The following is a 13,976-nucleotide window of genomic DNA, read 5'->3' as shown; positions in this document are numbered from 1 at the left end:
GAATGGGGCGAGAAGGACGATGTTTGAAAGGTCCGGGAGTAGGTAAGAGAGGCAGCAGAGGCACAAGCGTAAGTAGGTCGCAGCAAGGGTCTGCCGGATGTGATGTACCAGGACCAGGAAGCCCCGGCGTTGTTGGAAGCGGGCGGAGCGGAGAGACTGGAGAGACAGGACCAGGACAAGGCAGAGCGAGCAGAGGAAGAAATGGAGAGGTGGATGAATAGAGAGAGAGGAGTGTATTTAGCCAACCAAGTTGATGGCCAAGGGTCGAGAGGAAAAAGTGGTGAGGGACATGGGAGAGGCCGAGAGACAAAATAAAGACGAGCAGCGGAGGAAGATGACGGGCATATTGAGTGATTGGATCGGCTAGGAACGAGCTAGTCAACAAAAGGAAGAGCTCAACAAACTAAGCCGCGTCGGGCAGAAGCCATGTGCGCCGGGGGGCTTTACGGTGCACCCCCGCCTAGAACCTCACCAGCACCTCCACTAAACAAACTCCACTCAGAGCGAGAAGCGAGAGGCCCGGACTCGCTGTGTCTTCGGCCGTCGGAGATATCCTCGACGCCCATCCAGTTGCGGCTTATGAAGCTGGCATTTCTTACTGAGCATACATAATACGTGTGGCATTGTCAATCTGCGCATGTACGGCCTAGGGTTCGATCTGATGGCCTAGACTCATCCCGGCTAGAGCCAAGCCCAGGGCTTCTCTCGGTTGCACTGCAGACGTGGCCTGCAAGATGCCCGAAGGGTCTGGCGCTAGACAGCCTCGACTACGGGAGGGACATCTATTCACGGATGCGAATTGTCCTTGACGGAAACTGTTTGGCAACCTTTTCGACAGCAGCAGCTGTAAAGTCGGTCAAAAGTCTATTCACAAGACCATCTGTCATTGCACATGGCAACTAACATTAGTCTTGCTGCTCGCGTGAGGGGTTGGCCAGAAAGTTTTGTTGAAACCTGCGAGCCCTAACTCCCTCCAGCTTTCCAGTTCAACTAGGCGTTCTATTAGCTGAAAGCCCACAGGAGCTTCTAAACGAGATGGTCGTTGGAAGAGCGATTCAGTCGAGCAAGCCCACAACGTGGAGGACGGCCGCCTCCGCGCTTGGAGACGCAGCGACCCGGCTACCTGGAAACCCAAAAACAGCACCTTCAGTCGTCAGACCGAGAGTCTGTGTCTCAACATTTTGTCCTGCAGGGAGGTTCCCGGCCGTCTTAACAAACACACACATGAATTCCACACAAAACTTGAATAAAAGGCCCGGGTGTCGGTGCGATAATCGCAAATGGCCGAGTCCCAGTTGGCCGGCGGCTCAGCTGGGGCGGCGCGACCTGTAGGCGAAAATGGGCCACAGTCTCGACGTCTGGGCACATGTTGGAGACCCCCGAGCCGCACGCTGGGCTCCCCGTTCAAGTCACTGCCCATCCAAAAGGAGGGTTGGATGACGGATGCGTTGTGCAGGGGGCTTCCTGGGCAACAAGGGGGCTGATGGGGGGAATATCCCCGGATGAGGCGGCGAATCGAAGGGCGAGGCCAATACTGAATGACAGCATCAGCTCTCTCTTTTTTTTCTTTGGTCCCCGGCATCTTTTTTTTTTATGCTTTTCCATGCATGCGTCTTTGTGTGCGCTTCCTCGCGTTTTTTACTTCCTCGGCGCAAGGTTGGAGGGCCGACCGGACGGATATTCGGGATTACAAGACGATCAGCTTCTCCTTTTGAGTTTACTTCCTTCCCACAGGTCTGTCACAACGGTCCAAGATGATGCTCACCAAGCAAGGCACACTCTTAGTGGAGATCGACTGGTGGTGTTGCTTTCAGTGGAGTGGTTGGTGTGTGTGCCCCATTTGCTGTCCCCGTCCCGACGGGGGACGGGGATAGAGGCCAATGGGTGAGCCGTGAGCAACGCACCGACCGAGGACCCTATTTTCATCTGTTTGGTGCTCTTCGTTCAACCTGCTCTCTTTGGAGAAGGTGATTGCTCCTTTCGTCGTGGGTTGGTGTGTTGATCGCGCATCAGCTAAATGAGGGGTAAAAGCTGGCTGGTAACGAGAGCGAGTAATTCACAGTCCAAGCCAAGCTTACGGTTCAGTTCGCTCTGGGAATAGTAATCATGCTTGGCTGGCTTCTCTTTGTTGGATATTTCGCAGGATTCACAAAGTGATGTCAGTCAAGGTCCCTGGTGACAAAGAGAAAAAAGGAGAAAGAGTCGCCTCCGTTTTGTCGATCTTGTCATGCCCCGACCTGCATTTCCCGTACAACACACGTCGTCCATGAAACAGGGCGAAACGCAGCTGTCCCGACTGTCTCGGAATGACATCTAAAACATTGATCCAGGAATACTTCTTTGCTGTTGAGAACCCCACGAAGTCTAGCCAATGATTCGCGTCTCCAAGTCCTGTCTTGCAGCGAGCAAGTGTCACGAGCTCACAATAACGAAGGGGTGTTGGGTTTATTCTGTCACCCTGCCTCTACGTTTGTACCTCAAGCTACCGCCACCCTGATCATCAGTCGGTCGGTGGATTCGACCGCCACAGAGAGGGGACCTCGCGCGACCAACGTCCCTGGTTGACGATCCATTCCGCATCATAGCGTCGAATAGTCTTGTCCTCTATGGAAAGACATGGCAAGGGCAATTGCCGTAGAGTCGCGCGTTTGCGACGGGACGGATGACTACAGCTACACACGTATGAAGCGAGGCGTAGACATACGTGCATTGTCTGCGCATAACTGCGACTGACGTGTTTGTCCTGCATCGCCGCGTGCGTCGACTTGGAGGAGTTGCCGTGGAGAGGCTCTCCAAAAGCAGCTGGTCATTCAATCTGGTGGTTTCTTGGACGGTGGCGGATAGCGGGTACGACCGAACCACCGACCGGGGCGTAATTACGGCTCCCTCGGATATCTCGCTATATTTGACGGGCTTGTTCATTGTTACACCGGGGCTCGCTGTTGTGCAACTCCGTCCCTTATTAGCAAGATCGGATCTCGTCTCTTCTTCCCGTTCCGTTGGTATTACCAATTCGCCCTCCGCTATCCCCGACACTCACGAGATGGCCCAGTCCTGTGCACTTCCCACCCATCTTGGGGAATGCATGGCTTGCCGACGTCATCGCTGTCGAGGCTGACTTTGCTGACGACGAGCGAGACATGTTTCGCCTCAGCCTCGGGCATCAGCCTCAATGCCAGGGCAATTGATCTGATCTTTGCCCCGACTGGACTTCCATTCTTCTCTGATGTTGCTATATTCAGAAACTGGTAGGATTCTCCCCGGTTTTGTTTGTTCGAGGCGCGTTGAATCACCAACACCTGCGTTGTCATCGCCCGCTTACACGCAACGCACGCGCACGCGACGACGGCCTCAGAATGTAAGCGCATTACCTACACAGATCCAGCCTGCCGCCTTTCAATTGCGCCACAACTGAATCCCCTCTACGGCCCGTGGGCAGGCAATTATTGTTTCGCATCCTTACTGGAAGGTGCTCGCGTGTCGATCGTACCAGCGAGATCATTGTCAGCATGGATCCCAGGGAGGCAGACTTCCATCCCATCCATGGATGGTTGGGCGTGTGTCACCCCCAGTCATGGTTCTCCGTCTGGGGGAAGCTATGCGGATAGGTTCATGTCTTACATGATCCCCTGTACTGAAACTCTACCTGCCCGCGGGATGAAAAGGCTGGAATCCATCAGCTCAACTCACCGAGGTGTCTCGGTCGACCAGTTTGGGCTATGCCGACGATCTTAGACATCAAGTCTCGACGTGTCTCGTTGGGCTCCAACGGGCAAAAAGAACAACAAACCAGTTCGTCTTCATCCCACGTGAAGACCTACGCTTTTCGACACCGAGAGACTTGACGGGAGAAACATCCGCGACGTCTGGATCCCCAAATTGCCTATTCGGGACACCGAGATCCCACGGTCCTCAGCTCCACGCTTTCAGGGGAATCTCTGCCTCGCATGCCGGGAGCGTCTCCCCGGGCCAATCGAGCCTTGCGGGAGCATGGATCGAGTTTCGTCGGGGCAGGCATCTAGAAGCTCGATGCTCCTCTTTGGGCGCGAGACAGAGCTTGGGTGCTATGTGAGGTTCAACTCAGCCCTGTCGTCTAGACAGTGGGGGACGTGTCGCGCCTCCGGAGCCGACGCCGCGGTGGTAGAGGGGCCGGGGATGACGGCGGACGTCGGCCGATGAAATTCATCAATGGCTGGGTTCTCGTATTGGCCGAGTTCAAAGCTGGAACCCGGCAGTCTCTTGTCCCTTCCGGCTATCGTCGAGTGTTCATGCTCGTGATGCCTGTCTTGCTGTTTGTTAGCCGCACTGCATCAGATCATCTGCGAACTGGGTTTTCTTGCTCAGAGAAAGTGAAGAACCCACTTAAAATCTGCAACCGAGTTCCGATCTTGTTGAGCTGCGGTCGCGAGATAAAGTGCAGAAATCGCCAGACTGTGGACGAGGGTTGACGACTCGAGCCGAAGTTACTGGTATCTATGCAGAAGACGACACTTGTTTTCCTTGTACGGATGTGCCGCATGCTGACTTCAAGTTGTTTATGCATCACCATTGCTTTTGCCATCCATCACGACCTCATCTAATGCTCCTGATACGGCCGTTTCGCGCCCTACTGCTGTTAGCCCCCCACTGCTACGTAGAATTGAGCCGTTAACCGCTCAACTTGCTCACAATTCACAAACTTCCCCTCATCGCTGATAACCAACAACCAATAAAATAGACCATGACTGCGCACAATGTCCACTGTCATGACGTTGAGCGGCCGATGGGATTCCGATAACCCCTCAGCGGGGTTGTTGAGAATCCTATATCAAGCCGTGACATCCGCTGATGTCTTTACTGAGACTCTTTCTCTTCAACTCAGTTCTGTGAATTGAACCTCTTTGCAATCTCAACCGACTCCTATCACACACATATTTCGGTACGATGTGAAAACCGCATAGAGAAGGAGCAATGGCTCCCTTCGCAATGGTCACCAAGTATCAAGGTAACGTTTAAAAAGAACGCATCCGGGTGTTTGACTGTTTCTACTCTGTTTCCTCCCCTCTTGTCCACATAGACGGGCCACCGACGTTTCATTGATACATGGACGACGGCTTCGTCTGGGCTTGAGGACGGGCAGAGTAAGGCAGTTGATCTGAGAAATACCGGCGAACTTGATCTGGATAATACCAGCGAAAGGACATGCTTCTTTGAATCCCCCTCCCCTCTACGTCCGGTGTGACCGGGAAACTAACCCCGGCAGCGTCTCGCTTGATCTTTCAATATGTCGACTGACAAGATCACTTTCCTTACCAACTGGTACTGGACTAATCTGCAGGTTGATGAGAACATGTAGTTAACAGGAGTCAGGCACGCTACGCCGTACCACGCCCCGCTGTACCTGGCCCAGGCCAAGGGATATTTCAAGGAGGAGGGTATCAAGGTTGCTCTGCTCGAGCCCAACGACCCTAGCGTATGTTGTCTTGATACCTTGACTCTGTCCATTGCTAACTCTACTCAGGATGTTACCGAGATCATCGGTACCGGCAAGGTCGACCTTGGCTTCAAGGCCATGATCCACACCCTGGCTGCCAAGGCTCGCAACTTTCCCGTCCAGTCCATCGGCAGTCTCCTGGACGAGCCCTTCACCGGCGTCGTCTACCTCAAGGACTCTGGCATCACGACCGACTTCCGCACGCTCAAGGGCAAGCGGATCGGCTACGTGGGCGAGTTTGGCAAGATCCAGATCGACGAGCTCACCTCTCACTACGGCATGACGCCCGACGACTACACCGCGGTTCGCTGCGGCATGAACGTGTCCAAGGCCATCATCAAGGGCGAGATCGACGCCGGCATCGGCCTCGAGAACGTTCAGATGGTGGAGCTCGAGGAGTGGCTCGCCTCGCAGGGTCGCCCCAAGGACGACGTGCAGATGCTGCGCATCGACGAGCTCGCCGAGCTCGGCTGCTGCTGCTTCTGTACCATCCTGTACATCGGCAACGAGACCTTCCTAGCCGAGAACCCGGACAAGGTCAAGGCTTTCCTCCGGGCCGTCAAGCGTGCCACCGACTACGTGCTCGCGCAGCCCGAGGCGGCGTGGGCCGAGTACGTCGACTTCAAGCCCGTCATGGGCACGGCTCTGAACCGCAAGATCTTTGAGCGCAGCTTTGCCTACTTTAGCAAGGACCTCAAGAACGTCAAGCGCGACTGGGACAAGGTTACCAAGTACGGCAAGCGTCTCGGCGTCTTGGACGAGAGCTTCCAGCCCAACTACACCAACTCGTACCTCGAGTGGGCTCTCTCTGGCGAGTCGAGCGACCCCATCGGAGACCAGAAGCGCATTGCCAAGCTTCAGAAGGACGTTGCTGTGTCTGGCGGCTTCCACCGGCTTCAGGATGCCGAGGTCAAGGCTTGAGTGTGCATCGCCTTAAGCTGAGAATGGTTGAGGGATCATGGTTGGACCTAGTCCAGATGCTGTCTGATACACTCTTTGGTCCTGGAGGAACTGGAAGCTACTAGTCACTCATTTCACCTGGCTCTACCATAACAATAACAAGTTAAATTGCTGGATCAATAATTGTCTCTTTTGAGCCCCATGAACAATTGCAAAAGTGTTGTTAGCTGCATGGCTGTTGATATTCTCAAGTATAGGGTGGCCAAACTCAGCCGCACCTAGAATGCATTGCGGATCACATCTTCTCAACAGCTACCTAATCAGGAATTCTAGGTTTATTAGATAAAGTATAAATCCTAAACAGTAAACGAAGATCATGTCAGATTTTAGGGAATAAGGTTGTTGAGTGTTCTTGGCCGTTGTTATTCTCGTCAAGCATAACAATGGACCGGGTAAATCGGTTGTATGACATGGCAAATCCTTCAACGTCACATCACATCACACGTAACCCGATCAGGCTGAATTGACGCTCAAGACTCATGACCAATATGATATCATAATGAATGGCTTTGGGCCTGGTAGTATGTGTATGTACTGTGGTGCCATCTGGCATGCATCTAAATGAGAGTACCTCCATCCGCTTCATCAATGACCGCCGTAGTCTATCATGACTAAATTACCAAGACCAAAACTCCCATAAATCGTAGAATCATTGCCCATTCATTATTAAGGAGTATACTTCATAATGTCTTCCGGCTCGGGCATGAGCAAAAAGTCGTCCGGTAGCCCTTCCACCGGAGGAGCCTGTAACTTCATCATTAGTACCGGACCATAGTCTCGTGGCAATTCATGTCTCACCTGAAGCTTCAGCGCCCAGTCCTTCACGTGGTCGTAGTTCTTGCACTTGTGCTTGGTATTGAAGTCGGGGAAGGCAGTGGGATCCTCGGGGTTGGTCCAGACCTGGCCAAGAACGCCAGTGTCGACGTTGCACATGAGGACTTGACGGATGGTATCAAGGCAATGGGCTAACAGATTAGCATTTGGTAGTGGCAAGGGATATGAGTGTGACTTACTGACGTGCAGACGGAAGATCTCGCCGTCGTTCTTGAAGGCGTGCATCTTCATCTTCTTGTAGTAGTCGTAGTTGTACCACAGAGACTTGCGAACAAGGTTCTAGTCATTGTAAGCTGCTGCAGCGTTGTTGAAAACGGAAGGGGCCATACCAAGCAATGGAGGTGATGCATGCCCTCGACGTTCACGATGAAGCCGCCTCCATATTTGGGATTGCGCTGGACAAAGGAGCGATCCAGGCCACTGGCAATACCATCCTCGTACGAGATGACACCAGGTCGGGCTGTGCTAAGTTAGCAATTGTAGGAGGGCTCTCAAGAACGACATACCGTCAACACCTAATGATTCCCATGCAGCATCAACCTCTGGTGAGGCGTTCCTTCTAAATACGTTCTCATTCATGAATTTGCCATCAAACTCGACCGTCTTGTACGTGATCGCAACGTCGTCGAGGAGAGGTGCTAAGTCAATGTTAGGGACGGCCAATCTTATGTTTGAGGCGACTCCAGACTTACACCATTGAGTTGTATGGGCAGCACAGTTCTGGTCAATGTTGAGAAAGGCCATCGAGATCCAAGCCCCCGCAATGCCAGAGACAACAATGAGTGTCGTCAAGGCGAGCACCCACCCGAAGCATCTGCACGGGCTAAGACGTCGTCTTCTTGGTGGGACATAGTGAAAGGATTCGCCGTCAGTTTCAGAGGAGAGGTCTCCGTCAACGTCAGGGTTCAATGGGATTTCTTCTTGCTCCTTTGAAGACATGATTGCAAAAGTAATGAGAGAGGGTGATGGAGGAACAAGGCGAATGTACGTGCGCCTGGGGTAATAAGACACAAGAAGACTAGGAAAGAGACTAGAGAAGAGGAGGGACGGGAGATGACAGTCGAAAGGTCTGGCGCGAGACAAGACCAAAGAATTTTGAGATGCAAGTCGAAGCAAGGAGGTGGGAGGCTGGCTGGTGGCTGCCTACCCTTCTTTCCCGAGGCCGACTCTTCCGAGGCAGATACTACACAGTGACCGATGAGGCAAGAGGGCAAGATGTCATCGCAATCTTGGGTGATCGTGGGGTTCCCGAGTGAAAGGTTGACAGGGCTTTCGATAGTCTGGATCCGGAGCAGGGAATCGTATCGTTCGGAGCTGAAGCGAGCGAGGTGCAGCACATCACACCTTTCCAATTGCCGACAAGAGTGACGAAGCGGGCACCAATGGTGTCGTGATCAAGAGTGTGAGGATGGGTAGCAGACGTATAAGACGTTGTGCATGATGGCGTAGTAGTAGGATGCCGAGGAGGGGAGGCTGAGTATACGTAGTATGCGCGATCTCTGGCAGGGCTGGGGCTGGACAGGCTAATGCACATCAAGGAAGCTTCTTTGGAGGGTTCGCTCGCCGTTCGGCCGCTTCAGCCCGTGGTCTGGACGGTTGCAAGGCGTGTCTTTGCAGCCATGGCGTTCGCGGGGCTTGAGACTTGGAGGGTGGGAGGTTGGAGGTTGTGAGCTCAGCTGACAGCGTCGGCATAGACACTTTTGGCGATAGCTCCCCCATTAGGTTGCTGCTAAGGCGGGATGGGCGCGGATCCCAGCAGAGCTATACGAGGCTGGGCGAGTGTTTGACCTCTCAGCGTCTGAGAGGTTGTTGCTTTGCCCAGTAGAGGTTGAGAGCGGCCGATCACATCGTATCTCCACATTTAAAGTGAAGCTCTCAACATCACCGACAAGATTCGGCTCGTGGAAGCCATCACCATGCCTCATTGGATCAAACGAGAACTCCCCGTATGCACATCTGACATGATATGCAAAGCTTCTCGGGTCTTTGCCCCCACTAACATCTCGGATGACCCGCAATTGATAGATGTCATGTCTGAAGGCATCGCCAAGCTCGCAACATGACATCGTGAACCCCGCAGGAAGCTTCCTTACTCAAGGGCTGACCACCTCTTTTTCCCGTCGACACGATGGCTTCGGGGGGGCCCAATGTGGAAATTGCCAGTGTTGATTAGACCTTTTCAGCCCTCCCACTCTGGCGACCACGTTCTAGAGCAGGCTTATCGGCGACCATAAACGAGGTGAGGGTCTATTCAAGCCACCATCCACCGGCTCAAGGCAGGATGGCTGACACTTGTTTGTTGGTGGGAGTATAGTCTGCAGCGGAAATGATGCAACGCTTTTGCCCAACTACGCGATCATCGTTGGCAGATGGCGGAGAGAAGCTTGGTGATGGCTCTCCTCGGCTCGCCAAACGACACCAATGACAACCTGCCGGCATGACGATCCGGGCACACTCGATGCCCGAATGGGATGCTTACAGCCCTTTTGACACGAGGCGGAACAAGCAGGTGTTGTCATTGATGCGAAGCTGTGATGGGCTCAAGCAAGACTAGCTCAAGCCAAGAACTACAGTACCGATGGGATAATCTTTGCCCAGTCCCAAAGGGTCGACGCCGTCACCAGCCCTCTCAGAGTCTCGATCTGAGGTTATGGCGACAGCGAAAGGTGCCGGCTTCCGGGGAGTGAGAGTCTCATCCAAGCAGAGGGCATCGTCGTTGTTTAAAAGGCGTCTTCTCCCTCCCCGGTTCAGTTGTTGTCTCACCACTCTCTTCACTCAGCAACCTCTCGAGCTCCTTTCTCTCTCTTACACTCAACACACACTTCGCAACACACATTCTTTGGTCTCAACCACCAACAACTTCAAACATGAAGCTGTCCGCCATCACCTTCCTGGCCCTCGCCGCGGGTGCCATTGCCGCTCCTGCCCCGGCCCCCGAGGCTGACGTTGCTCCCCAGGAGGAGAAGCGAGAGGCATCTCCTGGATACGGGAGCTACGGTGACTACAAGGGAGCTGGCGAGAACTTGCCCAGCTATCCTAGCTATGGCACCTATGGTGCTAAGCCCAAGCCCAAGCCTAAGCCTAAGCCTGCTCCCAAGAAGCCCGCTCCTAAGAAGTACACCAACTATGGTAAGTCAGCTCTCTTTTGCCTTGGCGATGGGATGGGCATTCTCCAGTCAAGGGGTCACTTGTAAAGATGGGTGCCTTGATGGCCATCTTGTCTGCAAGTCTTCCTTTGGAGCTTGAACTTCTATCATACAAGCTGCCCCTGGCCTCTTGGGAACTCGCGAGTTCTCAAGATTCCACCAAAGAACACACCAAGCTAACAACCTCGTAGGAAGCTACAACTACAAGAAGTACGGCAGCTACGGCTCCTACAAGCGCGAGGAGGTCGAGAAGAGAGAGGCCGAGCCCGAGGTCGAAGTCGAGGTCGAGAAGCGAGAGGCCGAGCCTGAGGCCGAGGTCGAGGTTGACGTCGAGAAGAGAGAGGCTTCCCCCGGCTACACTACCTACGGCGACTACAAGGGCGCCGGCGAGAACCTCCCCAGCTATCCTAGCTACGGTACTTACGGTGCTAAGCCCAAGCCCAAGCCCAAGCCTAAGCCCGCCCCCAAGAAGTACACCACCTACGGTAAGTCATCTCCTCAAACGGGTGAAACTTGCAGATGCTGATTCATACTGCAGGAAGCTACAGCTACAAGAAGTACGGAAGCTACGGCGCCTACAAGCGCACCACCGACTGGATCAAGTCCTGGTTCTAAGCGACAGCTTTTGAAGCTCAAGGTGGAAGAAGGTGAAGACACTTGGTTCTTGACAGAACACGACGGCATAACGCACGAAACGTTCTACGAACGACTTACGAATCTCAACGAGAGAAGATATTTACATGCATTGCGGGGAAATTGGTTTAATCATTTTGGATCTCGGGTGTTGGGCATAACGGGATAAACTTCGTATACTCTCATTAATGATTTAATTGGTAATGCAATAAAAAACTGGGAGCCGGCAACGGTTCGAGTTGAGTTGTATAAACAATGCCCCTGTTCACAAGTGATGCGATGAGTGATATGATGAAGACTGCTCAGGTGTGCTTCATCTGAGCACATCTTCCACAAGTCGGTCACTGTCCAAGATGGTTACCTGAAACTAAACTCTGTAAGCACTTGTTAATCAAGCTTAGACACTCTAACACTGTCTAGCAGTTCAGCCGCACAGACGGTTTCCCCATGGTGTGGTTGAACCGGAACCCCCCCCCCCCCCATATTCTATTCCGAGCTTCACCACGTCACCGCACAGTAAAACCCCTGTCTTCTCCAGAGAGCTCTCGACCTTCAGGTGGCTTACTATAGCTTGTTTAAAAAGCAAGCTGATCACGATTGGCTCTTGTCGTCAATGGCTTGGACCTTGTGACCAGTTCAGATCTGCGAGTTCGATCCTTTTGCTTATCGAGAGATTTTTTCTTTTTGATCTCGAGTCTAGAGCATGCGAGGCATCATCGATGACTCAGCTCTGCAGGGCGAAGGTGTAACATCAACGATGGAGGGGAGCCATGAGGATGCACTCACCGCCAGCCCCATGAGATCACACTGACCGCAAAGATTTGAATTCAGGGTGGCCTCAACGGCATCGCATAGCCGTGTGTGCCAGGAACACGTCCCGCGGACTTGGGACATGGCTTTACACGATGGCTGAGGAACAACACAGGCAGAGTCGTTCTGTAGATTCATCACTGGCTTGATGATGCCCAAGCTTCAACTAGTGCCCGCCAAGAAAGACGCCGGATGGGTGCTCGCGCCGGACCTCGCGATTTGGGGGGGAGGGTCATTGCATTCCGCTCTGGGTTGACTATTGGTCTCTTCGGATTCGCTAACGCGGTAAGCAGCCCTACGATGGACCTGGGGAGAAGAGGGGAAGAGAGTCCAATTGTGGCGTTTTGGTCCTGGATCTGGTGCTAAGCATGTTAAGCCAGGGACGGAGGATGCCAAGAAGGGACAGTCCTTTTTAGCTCGGTCCTTGTAAAGCTGCGGTAGCATTTCACGACTCCAAATAAAGTGAGGCGACTTGAAACCTCACGATGCTTGCTTCAAGCCTCTTATATCAAGTAAACAGATTGCAGGGTCAGGCGGTAGTATCACCACAGCCAGTTGATGCTCGATGATGATGACAATGCGTAACATGGAGTTGCCGATTGGCATCGGCCGAATCATTCTAGACCCAGGCACTCGATCGTCTTGACTGGAATTCTGCCCAGAGGCCGTCCAAAGGCACCAGGGTCTGGGCTGGGATGGCTCAAACTTTGGGAAGAAGCCATCGTCATTTGAGTTTTGGATGCTGTGTATAAGAGACGGATGAGTTCTCCCTCAGGAACCCGTCCTTTGGTCAAACAAAGCAAAAAGTCCACTTCCATCCTTTACTTTTCGGCACGCTCTCGTTTATAAGAACATATAAAATATTTGCACTCCTTACAAAAAGGTCACTTCAAAATATGAAGACGACTGCCATTCTCTTCCTGGCTTGTGCCCTCTCAGCCAACGCCTCTCACCACCTCCGCCGCGAGAACGACGACTACCGGAACCAGCCCGACTATCCCAACTACGCCGACCTCCCCAAGTACGGCTACAACAAGTACGGAGGCAACGCCGAGCACCCAGAGACCAACCCTGTCATCAAGAAGCCCGCGGCCCCTGCCACAAACACCAAGACCACCGCCTCATCATCGGGTTGTCTCCCTCGTACCCAGATTGCGCCTCTCGTCGACAAGTACATTGCTACCTTTTCCGGCATCACGGACGGCGGTGCTGTTGCAAAGACGGTCTTTGATGAGAACTTTAAGCTCTACTCCCAGTCTATCTGGTGGGTGACGTCTCCAGACGTGATTGCCAAGCACGGAGCTGTAAGTCACCATTATTCTACTCTCGTGGGCATCAACTAACATTCATAGGCCGACGACTTCCCTCCCGTCTTCAATAACCGCGCCGAGCTCATCCGCGGCAACATCAAGAAGCAGAACAACCCCAGCGCCTTCATCAAGGGTCCTGTGGCCTACGGCTGCAACAGCTTCACCTTTTACTGGAAGGGCAACTTTGAGGTTCCCAAGGGAAACAAGCGCGGCCGCGGCAACGGCATCGATATGGTCTTCCTCAACCCCAAGACGGGCAAGGTCAACAAGGCCTACTCCGAGTACAACACCCTCAACCAGGTCTATAACTGGGGAGCCCACATCACCTGGGCCAAGGAGAGCGTTTGCTGCGACTGCCCCGTCGTGTTCAACCCCAAGTGTAAATGCAAGTAAGCTGCTGGCACACTCTGAGAACTGGTGTCTGGGTTGTCTTGGCTGTGATGGGATGAAAAGGAGTTTACGCATGTTGGAATCTGGATTTCTGTGAAACTTTCTCTTTCTAGATAATTGGCGTGCGATGCTGAGATTTTCGACCTCTGGCGGTCTGACTATACGAAATGAAATATTGCTCAATACTTCTGTCTGTTCCCCAAGTCCTGGACCTGATCCGGCGACCCAAACGCATCCGGCCATTGGCGAGAAATGTGAGTCAAAGGTTATCTCGCCAAGATTGCCAACACGTCCCTGAAACGCCCAACGCCACAATGAATAGCTTCTTATCATTAGAGACGCCACCTTCTGCGTGGAGGGTGTTATTGGTGAGGCGGTGTGATTGCCACTCTCACGGTGAACGCCACTGCGAGATCATGG

General features: G+C 53.2%; 4 protein-coding genes across 4 annotated transcripts; 3 read left to right on the top strand and 1 right to left on the bottom strand.

Moving 5' to 3' along the window:
• Nucleotides 1-5,270: 5,270 nt before the first annotated feature.
• On the top strand, nt 5,271-6,394 carry LRP88_07546 (NMT1/THI5 like-domain-containing protein; the record flags this gene model as incomplete). The annotated part of the gene is made up of 3 exons (XM_083244075.1): nt 5,271-5,298; nt 5,350-5,450; nt 5,501-6,394. The coding sequence occupies 3 exons, from the start codon at nt 5,271-5,273 to the stop codon at nt 6,392-6,394; spliced, it is 1,023 nt and encodes a 340-aa protein (XP_083098569.1).
• A 705-nt stretch (nt 6,395-7,099) lies between these two features.
• Nucleotides 7,100-8,206, bottom strand: LRP88_07545 (oxidase ustYa family protein; the record flags this gene model as incomplete). The annotated part of the gene is made up of 6 exons (XM_083244074.1): nt 7,100-7,177; nt 7,232-7,398; nt 7,447-7,546; nt 7,597-7,727; nt 7,783-7,905; nt 7,960-8,206. The coding sequence occupies 6 exons, from the start codon at nt 8,204-8,206 to the stop codon at nt 7,100-7,102; spliced, it is 846 nt and encodes a 281-aa protein (XP_083098568.1).
• A 1,928-nt stretch (nt 8,207-10,134) lies between these two features.
• Nucleotides 10,135-11,028, top strand: LRP88_07544 (uncharacterized protein; the record flags this gene model as incomplete). Its single annotated transcript, XM_083244073.1, has 3 exons — nt 10,135-10,396; nt 10,605-10,898; nt 10,952-11,028. 3 exons carry the CDS (start codon nt 10,135-10,137, stop codon nt 11,026-11,028), a joined length of 633 nt encoding a protein of 210 aa, XP_083098567.1.
• A 1,724-nt stretch (nt 11,029-12,752) lies between these two features.
• LRP88_07543 (uncharacterized protein) lies at nt 12,753-13,559 on the top strand (the record flags this gene model as incomplete). Its single annotated transcript, XM_083244072.1, has 2 exons — nt 12,753-13,157; nt 13,209-13,559. 2 exons carry the CDS (start codon nt 12,753-12,755, stop codon nt 13,557-13,559), a joined length of 756 nt encoding a protein of 251 aa, XP_083098566.1.
• Nucleotides 13,560-13,976: the final 417 nt, after the last annotated feature.

This window comes from Fusarium phalaenopsidis, assembly GCF_050370095.1.
Source record: "Fusarium phalaenopsidis strain FUZ10S chromosome Unknown contig_32302, whole genome shotgun sequence".
NCBI lineage: Eukaryota > Fungi > Ascomycota > Sordariomycetes > Hypocreales > Nectriaceae > Fusarium > Fusarium phalaenopsidis.
Note: the sequence above shows the minus strand (reverse complement) of the source record. Positions and strands in the feature narration are given on the sequence as shown.